Consider the following 14518-nt stretch of genomic DNA (forward strand, 5'->3'; position numbering starts at 1 on the left):
TAATCTTTGCTAATTATGCCACATTTTAATGTTACTTAACACCTGTCTTACCTCTATGAAAAACATGCTGTACCCAAAGCCCCAAACAACATAGTGTCACTGTATGTGCTTGTGTAAATGAATAATGTATTGACAATTATTTTTTTGGAAACTCAATATACCCCCACGACACTTAACAAGGAGTTATACGGGATAATCATAGTTCTTGTTTATGTTCCTTTGGAATTTACACCAAAGATTAAAAAAACTGGATCATATTCTTTGTATCGGATACATAAATTGCATAACTGTCCTTACATAGAGGCAACAGTAGTATATCGCTGTTCAAACTAATAAATCCATGGACAAAAAACAAAATCGGGGTAACAAACTAAAACCGAGGGAAACGCATTAAATATAAGAGGAGAACAACGACATAACAATAAAATGTAGCACACACAGAAACGGACCGAGCATCAGACAAAATCCCACCACGAGAATAACAAATATAACATCAAAACCAAATACATGAATTTGGGATAGACAAGTACCGTGACACGTCTTATCGCAATGTGAATTTACACTAAAAAATAAGAGAAAACAAGCGACACAACGTTAAAGTGTAATACACACAGTGTGTGTTTAGATTTACAATCATTTATTCTGTGTTTACCAAGGCGGTTAAAGCATAACTTATCACGTTTTACTATTATCATACGGGATTCTGTGTCGGTTATTTTACTGCACTGGGTAGGTGCGTGTATTACATGACAAAACACACAAGGTCTTGTCTCAATATTCTTGACAGATTTGGACTTTGCCGATTCCGCTCCGGCAAAGAAAGACGATGTTGTGGTCAAATGGTTTGTCGACTCTTAACTCTTGTCCTGCGTCCATTATATTAATCTCATCTAAAATGCTTTTATGGAGGTCCCGTAATACCCAAGTATGTATTCTATGTTCTCGCGCGAGATGTTGTCTGACTTCCCCGGGTAGTTTCTTCATAAAAATTGGAACAAGTAAAGTGCCGTATGTTTCTTGTGTCTGACCTAAAGCTTCTAATCCCCTGACGTAATTTTCCATTTTATCGTAAACACTTCGTAAGCTTGTTATCTGATTTCTAGGAGAAGGGGTTTCTAATAATGCCTGCATGTATGCATTTATGATTTTATCTTGTTGACCGAACCTCTCTTTTAGCAAATTTACGGCTTCATCGTAGTTTACATTTGTAAGTGCGAACCCCGCTATAGAATCTAGTGCTTCATGTTCTAGCTGTGCTTTCAAGTAATTGAATTTTTGTACATTTGTAAGTGACAAGTTAATGTGTACGGCCGACTCATATGAGTCCCAGAAAGTTTGCCATTCTAAGATGTTGCCTGAGAATATTGGTAGCGAAAGTTTTGGTAGGCGGTGACTACTAGCTGACGAAAATGAACTTTGCTGTGTGTTGAACGTGTGACTTGCTTGTACAGACGGGTTCTCAAACGACTGTGCGTTGTGTGGGTTGGCTATGTTGTGCGTTGGAACAAACGGTATAGTTTCTGGATTTAATGCGTGGGTTGTTGTACTAGTATGTGAATCAATATGACGGGACTGTGGTGTTTGGACTTTTTGTATGAACTTACGTATGTGGCGAATCTTTGTTTCCATATCAACTGAATATTCATCTGAATCCACTATCTCATTTTCCACATCTTCCGGTTCTGTTAACTTTAGAATTCAATTCATCTGTCCTGATATGCTTTAATGTAGGCATCGTCGTCTTCGTCTAACTCCTTATTCTTTATACCTATTGATTCTAAATTCCAAAATCTCTCCAAATTGTAGTCTTCATCTTTGTGTGATATTAAAACATTAAACATGCTAGTTTTCGATGTGTTAGTTTTCTTACTGTATGTAGGTCCCGAAAGCAATGCAATGGCTGAACAGTTGTTGTAATATCGTTGCCTGAACTATCATCTATATTTATGGTGCATTGACCAATGGATCTCGTAAAATTAAAATCAGTCCGATCGGGGAACAGAAGCGCTGTTACCTGATTATTCCGAAGATTAGATGAAGCAAAGGAAAATTCGACTTTCGACGAAGAAGTTTTTGCACCACTCGGAAAACTAGTGCAAAAACAAACATTGTTTGAGTACTTAAACGAACAAATCCTGGTCACGGCACCATAAATATAGATGAATGTTCAGGCAACGATATTACAACAACTGTTCAGCCATTACATTTAATATACAAGTACGTATTTCCGCCCAAGGCGACGTCACTGACAATACGACGTCGACAATAGACATGTACAATAGTTGGAACGTTATGTTCCCGCGATAATCTCAACACACAGAAACGAACTATAATATAACAATGGCCACTTTCCTGACTTGGTACAGGGTATTTTTAAAGGGAAAAATGGTGGGTTGAACCTGGTTTTGTGGTATGCCAGCGACGTATTCTTTCATCTTGCAATATTATGGCAAATATTTGACTCTAATACACTTAACACGAGTAAAAAAAAAAGTGTAAAAGCGTCAAATTCCGATCTGAAAGACAAATAATTAGAGTGCTGCTTGGTTTTATAAAAAGAATGACCAACGCAGTTACAAGTATCTTGTTTTAGGGATCGGTAAATAGTACAATGTAGAAAAAAACATTCTGATTCAAGCAAAAAGTTCTCGGAACAGGAACGTGTTCCTATCTTTATATCAGGCGCTTCTTGGCAATAAATAAAAAAAAACATGATCCGTTAGCTTCACTTTCCGCTATGTAGATTACGTACTTTCACTAAAAAATGAAAATTTTGGTGAGTATAAAGTAAAATCACAAAAATACTGAACTTAGAGGAAAATCAATTTGGAAAGTCCATAATCACATGGCAAAATCAAATAACAAAACGCATCAAAAACGAATGTTGATCTAATGAATCCAATCGAACTTGCGATAAAGGATACAGCTGAGTCAGATTTATATCTTGACTCTAATCCGAAAATATACAACGAGGGTTGTTTTCAAACAAAAAATTACATCAGAAGAAAATAGTTCAGCTTTCTAATTGTGAACTTTCCATTTCTTTGTAGCAACATTCTAGCAACATTTTTCCAAAAATTACCAGCCTAAAAACATTTACTTATCACCGGTTTTGTACTTACATGAGTATCACTGCCCGACAGCCGCACCAATACGGGTGTCATATGTGGGGCAGGATGTGCTAACCTTTCCTGAGCACCTGAGATTCTCTTGTTTTTGTGGGTGGGTTTGATTTGCTCAGTCTCAAGCTTTCTATGAAATTTGGAGTAGGTTCAGTAAGACCTCATTTTGGCCCCAAAATATAGCAGTTTTACAAAATTGTTAAAATTTAAACTTTTTTTTAGTTATTGGATAGTAGAATGGTTGTGTTACATAAATTTGGGTTGTTTTTGACAATACAATGCACATATATTGGGTACTAGCACCATGAAGTCTTGCTAAATTACTGAAATCTTCACAATTCCAGCATTTTAGTTAAATTTTAGACGGTTTCCGGGTAAAACGAAAGTGGCCGCATTCGTGTTCATCCAAAATATTGAAATGGAAGTTGTATTTGATGATAATACATAACATATATTAAGATTGAGGATGAACACGGATGCGGCCACTTTCGTTTTTGACAAAAACCATCTGAAAAGTGACGTTTTTTCACATATTTGGTAGATTTTTCATATTTGAGCTTGAATCGGATCGTTTTTAATGACTAAATAAGTTAAAATCTTGCACATACATTAATTGAATCATATGAAATAGACACGTTTAAAAAGTGGTCAAAATCTTTCGTCAGATTAAACTTAAATTTGAGGCCAAAATCTGTCCTTACCGGACCTACTCCTTTCTTGTAATTGTGTACTGCTGTTTCCCTTTTAGTCTTTTCCAGTTTTGCCATGACTAAGTTTTGACAAAAGGCGAAACTCAACAAACAATTAATTGCAATAAGAACCAACTGTATCCTTTATACTCACCAACATTTTAATTATTTAGTGAAAGAACGTAATCTACATAGCGGAACTCTTTTGTCTCTTCTTATTTCCATATTGACAAAGAGTGTTAACAGATCTATGAACCTCACTTAAGTAATTCGCTATTATAGTTAGCATAACGCATTGTTACATTTTATGACAACCTCTTTTAAATGAGTCTTTGCAAGATTACTAGTAAGAATGGCTTAATTCGGATGTAAAACGAAACGTGTAAAGATCTAAGATGAGGCGAAAAAATACCAAAGGGTAGAAAATCCATTGATAATCTTCGTTCAATAGACTCCAATATGTAATAAAACAGTAAAATATTTATAGGAAACGCAAGCTCTGGAATGTCGAATCAATTGGAAGATATATGCTCAACAAGCAAACTCTGTTGGAATGCTGCTAGATAGAAATAAAAATATAAAATACTAAAAAGATGTGGTATGATTTCCAAGAGACAAAATGACTCAATTAACCAATCATTAATTATTGGGAAGGTGAAAATAAACATCTCTGGCAACGTTTTGTTTCAAATATCCATCGATCAATTTCTTGATTGAATTCAAGATACGAGTCAGTACCTCTCAATTATTTTGGGTATGAGCATTCCTGATGAAGGTAAATCAAGTAAAGCCGTTCCGAAGTGAGACGCAACATTAGTATTCATAAACTCATCATAGATATCAGGACTAAATTTTGTATATACGCAAGATGCGCTTTTCGTCTACAAAAGTCTAGTGTTACTTTCTTTCTCTAACCCTGAGATGGTAACGCTGCTGGCATGTGGACTGTTAAATGATATCAGATCAGAAGCCGCTACTTCGGGTCTTACATGAAATATAATATATGTTTGCGATTAAATTATTTGTTTAAAGATTGAAAAATTATAAAGCGTTAAGATTCAAACATACTTATACAACGGTGACATCATATGAATGTTGTTAGGTTAATATAGTGCATATCGATCTTGACGTTTTTTCTACAATCCCCTTCCCTTTCATGAATTTGACCTACAGAATTAGACTATTTACCGGATTTGTAATCACATAAGCAACACGACGGGTGCCGCATGTGGAGCAGGATCTGCTTACCCTTCCGGAGCACCTGAGATCACCCCTAGTTTTTGGTGGGGTTCGTGTTGTTTATTCTTTAGTTTTCTATGTTGTGTCATGTGTACTATTGTTTTTCTGTTTGTCTTTTTCATTTCTAGCCATGGCGTTGTCAGTTTGTTTTAGATTTACGAGTTTGACTGTCCCTTTGGTGTCTTTCGTCCCTCTTTTAGGTAGTTATATTCATGCTTGGCCCTCATTTTTTAATGTTGTCCGTTCCTTTTGAAGACAAATACAGAAGAATATCGCTTCGAAGGCTGTGAGTAAACGATGATCAACATTTCTTAATTGAAAATGATTTCAAAATTTTATAAGCACATTAAAATCAAACAATATTTGAATTATCATATCAGCACTGATTGAAGTACTGACTACTTGGCTGCTGACATTCAGAATAACAGTCAACCGGTAAAGGTTATATATCCAATTGTATTAATACCATTAATAGTACCCATTTTACTGCAAGAGAGACGCATTTTAACAAATAAATTATCACCAGTCTAACATGTTTGAACGTCCAAAACCAAAAAATGATTTTCAAAATCATTGAAGTAATAGAATTTTATTATAGATTCACTGGTTCATTTTTATTAATACTAAATCATTAAAACATTGTACCAACATTAAAACCTTTGATTTTTCCACTATTCCACATACTAAACTTAAAGCTCGACTGAAAGAACTCGTCAGTTTATGCTTATTTAACAAAAAGGGCACTAGACGTTTTAAATATCTAGTTTTGGTCTGGAATTCAGCTTACTTTGTGAAAAATCATAGAGTCAAGGAAAAAAATATACCGACGAGGATATCACTGCCATGCTGGACTTTTTAATTGACAACATAGTTGTTGAATTCGGAGGTTTGGTCTTCCAACAGACTATTGGAATACCAATGGGTTCCAATTGAGCTCCTCTACTTGCAGATTTGTTTTTATATTCCTATGAAGCAGAAGTTATCCAAGGGCTTGTACAGAAAGGAGAAAAGAAATTAGCCCAGTCTTTTAACTTCACCTTTCGGTATATTGATGATGTACTGTCTCTTAATAAAAATAGATTCAGTGATCACTTACATTTAATATATCCAAAAGAACTTGAAATTAAAGATACTACCGACACGGATAAATCTGCTTCATATTTAGACATTTTTCTCGAAATGGCTTCTTAGGCAGCAACCATTTGAATTTCGGGGGGGGGGGGGGGGGGGGGGGGGGGGGGCTATGGATTTTTTTCCAGACAAACTTTTTTTTAATTTTTTTTTGCGGCAAGTCAAAAACAATTTTTTTCTTTCAATTTTAGCATTACATACAGTGGCAGCCGAGGGTGGAACAAACAATTTTTTTCTCAGGGTCAAGAACAAATTATTTTTTTCTTCTCCAAAAACTGGAAACCCCCCCCCCCCAGTAAATCAAATGATTGCTGCATTATGGTGGGTTGAAACCAAAATTTATGACAAACACGATGATTTTAATTTTCCTATAGTCAACTTTCCATTTCTGTGAAGCAACATCCCAGCGGCACCAGCATATGGAGTTTATGTGTCTCAATTGATAGGTTACTCTAGAGCTAGCTCAAAGTACGTTGATTTTGTTGAACTAGGAATACTGCTTTCTCAAAAGTTGCTTAGACAGGGCTATGAATCAATCAAATTAAGGTCATCACTCAAGAAATTTTACGGTCGCCATAATGAGCTGATTGGCCATATCTGATATTCTCCCTCCGTAATAATAACCTTCTGTCATTACCGAACTGAACAAAGAAATAACATCACGGGTGCCGTATACGGTGCAGGAAATGCTTACCCTTCCGGAGCACCTGATTTCACTCCCGGTTTTTAGTGGAGTTCGTGTTGTTTCTTAATTATTATTTATAACTGTTGATGTAAATGTCCTTTGGTTTTGTGAGTCTTTGTTTACTCCTTGGTTTTGATTGTTATTGTCTAAATGCCTTAATTATTGGAACTTGATATTTGAAGAATTGATTTACCACAAACTCTCTTTAAAATATGCTAATCGTAATTAAGTAGAATAAAGTGATATGCATGTCATAAAGATGTGGTCTTTTTAAAGTCTAGAACTCTGAGTTGAATACCAATAACATATACAGATGATAAATGACAAGGACAAAACAAGTCGTAATTATTTCATATTTGTTATCCATTCGTTTGATGTGTTAGAGCTATTGATTTTGCCATTTGCTTAGCATTTTACATTAAAATTTGTAATTTTTCTCTGGGTTTAGTAATTTTGTTATTTTATTTTTTATTGACTCAAATGATCATTTAGCCCACATCTAGTTTTAGTTGATCGAGTTGTTAATTTCATGTTTGAATTGTTTCTCATTTTGTCATGCCAGAATCTTTTATAAACTACTTATACTATATATGGTATGAGTTTTGCGCTCAATAAACTTTCAAGTTTGATTTTCACACTCAGAATCTCAAATCAACCAATCAAAATACTGTAATTTTTTACTCCCAGTACTGAGTTATATGACTGAGGACTGATATAAAAACAAGAGGCTCTCAAGAGCCTGAATCTCTCACCTTAATTTTTTTGGTTAAATCTCTCATCCTTGATTATTTTGGCTTTTCAATTTATTTAAATGTTCTTTGAATCGTCCTATTTTCTTCAAAAGCAAAAAAAATAAATCATTTTCTCCTTTGTTCTATTTTAGCCATAGGAGCTATGTTTCTTGACATACAAGGAAATAAAATACAAAATTTATACTAGATACTCTGAAACTCATTTAGCCTAAATTTGGCTGAAATTGATACAGCAGTTTCAAAGGAGAAGATTTTTTAAAGTAAGTCAACATGATGAACAAACTGTGAAAAAAGTCTTTAAAGGGCAATAACTCCTTAAGGGGTCAATTGACAATTTTGGTCAAATTGACTTATTTGTAGATCTTACTTTGCTTAACATTTTTGCTATGAACAGTTTATCTGTATCTATAATAATATTCAAGATTATAACCAAAAACTGCAAAATTTCTTTAAAATCATCAATTCAGGGGCATTATACCTGCAAAACCAGTTACCGGATTCGGCTAAAAATTTCAGGACAGGTAGACCTTGACCTAATAAATATTTTAACTTATTGTCTTATTTGCTCTAAATGCTGGAGTTTTTGAGATATAAGCCAAAAACTGCATTTTAACCAGTGTTCTATTTTTAGCCATGGCGGCCATGTTTTTGACGAAATAGAAAATAAAACACAAACTTTATTTTATACACCCAACTGATCATTCAGTTGAAGTTCGGTTGAATTTGGTTGAGTAGTTTTAGAGGAGAAGATTTTTTAAAGTTAGCAAATATGATGAACAAATTGTGAAAAATTGTCATTAAAGGACAATAACCCCTTAAGGGGTCAATTGACAATTTTGGTCATATTAACTTATTTGTAGATCTTACTTTGCTGATCATTTTTGCTGTTTACAGTTTATCTTTATCTAATTAAGTGGCAGCAACCCAACAATGGGTTGTTTGATTCATCTGAAAATTTCAGGGCTGATAGATCTTGACCCAATGAACATTTTTACCCTCATGTCAGATTTGCTCTTAATGCTTTCGTTTTTGAGATATAAACCAAAAACTGCATTTGACCCCTATGTTCTATTTTTAGCAATGGCGACCATGTTTGTTGATAGATCAATACTTCGGATACAATTTATAAACTAAATACCCTAAGGAACATTCAGTTAAAGTTTGGAAGTATTTGGCCCAATAGTTTCAGAGTAGAAGATTCTTGAAATAGTTTACGATGACAGACGACAACGACAGACGACGACGACGGACGCCAAGTGAGGGCATAAGCTCACATGGCTATGCCAGGTGAGCTAAAAACCATACACTGCACTATAACTATCTATTATTTTATAATTGGTTATAATTTCTATAATTCTTTTGGTCTGTGGTGGAGAGTTCCTCTCTATTGTACTGATAGATATGTTTTATCATACAAGATGAATTTTCCTGTTGGATGAATTTTTAATGATGATCTGCAGATGAAAATTGTCCAGTGACACTTTACCAAGTATACTAGAACAGCTCTGTCTTTATTGGAATATATTATAAAGCTGTATTGCACTATTCTTAAAAAATCACATAAATTTTGTGATAATCCATCTTTATATAAAAAAATAGGAGACAAAATAAAATTGCACATGTACCGATCAGGGAAAGATCTTATGTTGTAATTTATATATATATTTATTGCAAGAGCAGGCATATGTCTGATAAACAAATTATTTTTTAATCTTTATTAATAAATATAAATAAATTCAAATCTTAAATATATATTAAGTGTCCAAGAAAAAATCATATAAAAATTGTATTACTATATATATATGTAAATAATTTCTATGTAAAAGGAACAAAAGTTAAACAATGGCTTTGAGTAGTTTTAAGACTGAGATCCCAGGTGGTGACAAAAATAAATAACACAAAGTCTTTCTTGCCAACATTCATCACAGGCGAGACAAAGAATCTGAGATTTTCAAAGTGTATAAAAGTATCTAATGCTGATACTATTACAGTATCTTATAACAAATTACTGAACTATGAATCTGATATACCCCTTTCTTTAAACAATTTATCTAATTCTTTTTCCATAGCATCATTTATTCCTCTCAGTCCAGCTACTACTTTAAATGCAAATACAAAATATTCCTGGACTCGTTCCTCACTCCAGCCTTCTGGTGTAGCTCTCTTTAGATCTCGTAGATTGTACAATTTGTCTGCTAACTTGATCAGTTTGGCTTTGAGACTTTTATGAGGTGCATTTTTTATCTGTAGATTTTTCCTTTCGATCTTGGATAAACTTTTATCATCTGAAACTTCATCGACTAGGCCTGTAAAAAGAGGAATGTGCAATAAAAATAATTTCATTTCACTTTCTACCAAATTGTTTTAGCATATAAATGATATATTCATGATATTTAAGTCTTTAAACTGTGTATTTATTACTATTTGTGAATTACACATTTACATGGATTACATGGTTTTGGATGAACCAACTAAAATATTTCAAATAAGAACCAACTTGCTATTGGCTTGTTACAGACTTTCACAAAACAACAAAATCAAATATCCACAAAAGTCTAATATTTTATTCAAACAATGCAAAATTTATTAATTCAAAGCATGCAACTTCATCAAAAAGAACGCCAAACAGTTTTTCTATACCTTATTTTTCAGATTACAGCTTCCACTATGGATTTGCTAGTAATGTTAGTCAATATCAACCTTTCTGGCTTGGTTGTCTCAATATTTTAATATTCTATTTTTTGTCAATTTTGACTATTTTATTAAATGTGTCTGTTTATTTAACGCATCAATGTAAATATAACAGAATTTGATGAGACTGTCATTAAAGTGAGAGGGTTAGTGCTATAGAACCAGGTTTAATCCACCATTTTCTACATTTGAAAATGCCTGTACCAAGTCAGGAATATGACAGTTCTTGTCCATTAGTTTTTGATGCGTTTTGTTATTCAATTTTGCCATGTGATTATGGACTTTCTGAATTGATTTTCCTCTCAGTTCAGTATTTTTGTGATTTTACTTTTTACACTACATACCATCTTTTTACATTTCAAAATGTGAACATTGTTTTAATCATCATGATCATTGTGGAACTGACAGGTTTCATTTTGCAAAAATAAAAACTTGCAGTTCAAATTTTATAGCAAAAATTTCATGCAGCATTTCCTTAAATCAGTATAATTAACCTAGCATTCAAGGCAGTTTATCAACAATCCCAAAAATAAGTGTACACATCATTTCTCAATTTACAATATTAAGGCTAACCATTGGTTTAAGAAATTGCAATGCATAAATCTGTTTGAACACACTTCACTTACAAGGATCTGAGAATAGCCTGTTCGATTTGATTTTCTAGTTTGTATACCTTTCAAGTGAACCACTGACCAAAATCATACAAACTTTTAAATTGAGGGCTGATATTAAATTTGCTGATGTAATTATTACCAGTTCAAAAAGCAGGATGGAGTGATGTCAGAACCTTGTAAGCACATGGTTCACACATGATCTGTTTTCTAGTTAAATTGACAATGTAATGTCTATGTGAGACTTATCATACCATAACTAACCTGCCACTTCATCACCAAACTCTTCCTTAATTTCATCTGTTGTTTCTGTGTCTTCTACTGTGTCATGTAACAATGCAGCCTGAAATATTATAATATATTTTAATAAATGTAACATAGTGACATACTGTATAGCAGATTACTTTCATGGGTGTTAAATTTCATGATTTTCATTGAATAAGGTTACCAAATATTTCAACAGTTATTATTTTGGTGGATTTTAAAAAACTTTATTACAATACTCTTGCATGTGCACTCTTAATTTGGCTGAATTCATTATTGCAATTTTGATCTTTTTACAAATTAAAAAATTTTACACATTGTGAAAAATAAAGCCCTTTACAGTGGTCCATTTGATATACATGTATCAAGTCTTAACATCCATCAACCAATCAATAATCTGAAAGTTTAAATAAAATAGGTATGGGTTCTCCATTTAAACGTTATAAGTTTATAAGGGAGCTACCATTTGATTTTTAGGGGGGGGCTAGGATGAAATTTGAAAAAATAGACAGGACAGGAGTTTTGAATAAAAAAAAAGCAGGATGAGACACTTGAAAAAAAAAAAGTCAGGACGACAATTTAGGTAAAAAAAAGTCAGGATAAAATAATGAAAAAAAAAGGCAGGACCGAACAGAGTGAAAAATAAAAAGGCAGGACAGAGATTACAGCTAAAAAAAAATGCAGGACAAAATTTTTCATCCTAGCCCCCTCATAAAAATCAAATGGTAGCTCCCTAAGCAGTCTGCTAGTATTTCATTTGAATTGTTTAACAATTTTCATGCAAGGCCTTTTACAGCTTCCTATATGCAGTATGGCAGTGGCGGATCCAGGGGGAGGGTTCCAGGGGTTGGAACCCCCCTTATTTTGGACAATCAATGCATTTGAATAGGGACATATAGTTGACAACCCTTTGTCCTGGATTGGGAATCCCCCTTTTTAAAACGGCTTGATCCGCCCCTGAGTATAGATTTTGCGTATTGCTAAAGGTTGTACAGTAACCTATAGTTGCTGACTCTTATATCATTTGGAGGAAAGTTGTATTCCATATCCTTCCTTTAATTTTTTTTTCAGTTTTCAATTTTTCAATTTTTTGTGATAAAATAGAAACACAGAAAACTCCTTTCAGAAAATCAGCGATAAACAAATACTGAATTAGTACTTATAATGCTAAAAACTGACAATAGAAGAATTACCAAATTTCCTCTGATGCCATAGTTCTTGAAAAGTGGTGGTCCAAAGGATAATATAAAAAAGAAGATGTGGTATGATTGCCAATGAGACAACTATCCACAAAAGACCAAAATTACACAGACATTAACAACTATAGGTCACCTTACCGCCTTCAACAATGAGCAAAGCCAATACCACATAGTCAGCTATAAAAGGCCCCAATAAGACAAAGTAAAACAATTCAAACGAGAAAACTAACGGCCTTATTTACATGTATGTAAAAAAATGAAATAAGATCACCAAAATTTGCAAAGGTGTGACACAATTTTGGTATTTTGTAATAAAAATAGTAGTGAGGACCAACATTTTTTCTTCAAGGACATACAGGGAAAAAAAGATATCAGAACTCTGGAAATTCAATGTGTGACTCAGAATCAGACAAGACTTTGCCTATTAATATTTTGTTTCAAGCTAGGGGAGATGTTGCTATCATAACAATTTAACAAATTAAATATTACTATTCTTCATAACTACAAAAATTAAAATGGTATACATGTTATAAAATCACTATGTACATGAATCTGTGTTTAAAATCATACTTTTTTGGACCTATAATGGTTTACTTTTACAAATTGTGACTTGGATGGAGAGTGGTCTCTTTGGCATTCATACCACATCTTCTTATATCTATATTCATACCTGTATTACACTTAAGTCTGTAATCTTTCCTTCATTTGTCAGTATATAAGCTACTCCTGTAATTACATACAAATCAATTATTATAATACAATCCTTAAACAATTTCCCAGCTGTTTTTATATATTCGAAAAGAATTGCACCAAAAAAGTTTTGATTTTGTTAAAAATCTGCACTTCAAAAATGACCTCACAACTGAAATATAACTGAAAACTTGATAAATGAATATCACAAGTACAATGTACTAAGGCCTAAAAAAAAAATCTGGGTTTCCGTTCCATTCTACTTATGAACTCAAAATTGTTAACTTTTTTATTTTCCAGACTTTTTGGTTTTCCCGCATTTGTGCAGAAATCCACTTCCTTTTTCAGGTCTTGTTTGCATGAGACTTTGAGTAAATCATATATTTACCAGTCTAGTAAAATATAGGAAGGAACGCAATACCAATTTCATTTTTAATAATTCCTTGATATGAAAAAAAGGTTATCTGATAATAGCGTTTCTTTGTTTACATTGAATATGACGTCATAACTTAAATAACATCAACACTTTAATACCTAACAACAGAACCAAAATCAGAAACATAACGATATTAGATGTTTGAATAAAAAAAAAATCATACAGACAAGTTCCCCTTTCACAGGTTCTGCCTGCCTCAAATTAGTGTTCTTTAAAAAACAACAACATATAAACATTGACTTTTGGGCAGAAGTTTGTTATAACAACTCAGAAAAGGAACGTTAATCAACAAAAAAAACATTTTAAATAGATGTAGACGTATTTACACTTGTATGCAAATTTGTAAAATCACACAGGTTCACGAAAACTTTGACATCATAATTCCAAACATTTGCATCACAATTAAAAAGTGCATTGCTTGAGTCAAAATGGTGATTCAGAGTAGATCTAAGGTCATTCGGAGGTAAAATACAGCTAAATACCAAAAGTGTAAATACGTTGATTAAAATCTACTGTATTTCTATTGTTTCTTTGCCTCTATCATATTTTTTTATTGTAGAAGCAATCTACATTCTTTCCCTTATAAATAGAATTAAAACAATGGCCGAAACGATTTTACAAAGTATGGACGAACTGATAGTATATATGGCCGAATTGACAGTGGCCGAAACATCTTGCATCAGACAAGAGACCAGTGACCACACAAAGGACATTGATCCGTTGGTTAAGCATTATCAGCTCTATATAAAGGAATGTTAACAACCTATTGGATGATTTATATATGGGGTGCTTTCAGGGTCTTTTCTTCTTTGATTTTTGTGTTCAATTGCTGCAAAATTCGTGCATCTAATAATTTCTGAAATTAAAGCTTCACCGGAAGCCATTTTTTTTTTATTTCGACAACCTGCGACTGGCGTAAAATGAAGTTAAATATGCTTTCCAATGACTCATAAATTATAATATACATCAAAGTATATTCTTCTATGTTACTTTATTACATATTTAATGA

The 14518-nt window shown here is 33.1% G+C and overlaps 1 protein-coding gene across 1 annotated transcript; it reads right to left on the reverse strand.

Annotated features, from left to right (window-relative positions):
* Positions 1–9361: 9361 nt before the first annotated feature.
* On the reverse strand, positions 9362–14429 carry LOC134718868 (guanosine-3',5'-bis(diphosphate) 3'-pyrophosphohydrolase MESH1-like). The gene is made up of 4 exons (XM_063581688.1): positions 14273–14429; positions 13054–13109; positions 11185–11263; positions 9362–9924 (listed from the first exon to the last, which is right to left on the reverse strand). The coding sequence occupies exons 1-4, from the start codon at positions 14391–14393 to the stop codon at positions 9632–9634; spliced, it is 549 nt and encodes a 182-aa protein (XP_063437758.1). The 5' UTR covers positions 14394–14429; the 3' UTR covers positions 9362–9631.
* Between the last annotated feature and the right edge of the window lie 89 nt (positions 14430–14518).

The sequence above is a fragment of the Mytilus trossulus genome, chromosome 5 (genome assembly GCF_036588685.1).
Source record: "Mytilus trossulus isolate FHL-02 chromosome 5, PNRI_Mtr1.1.1.hap1, whole genome shotgun sequence".
In the NCBI taxonomy this organism is placed as follows: domain Eukaryota; kingdom Metazoa; phylum Mollusca; class Bivalvia; order Mytilida; family Mytilidae; genus Mytilus; species Mytilus trossulus.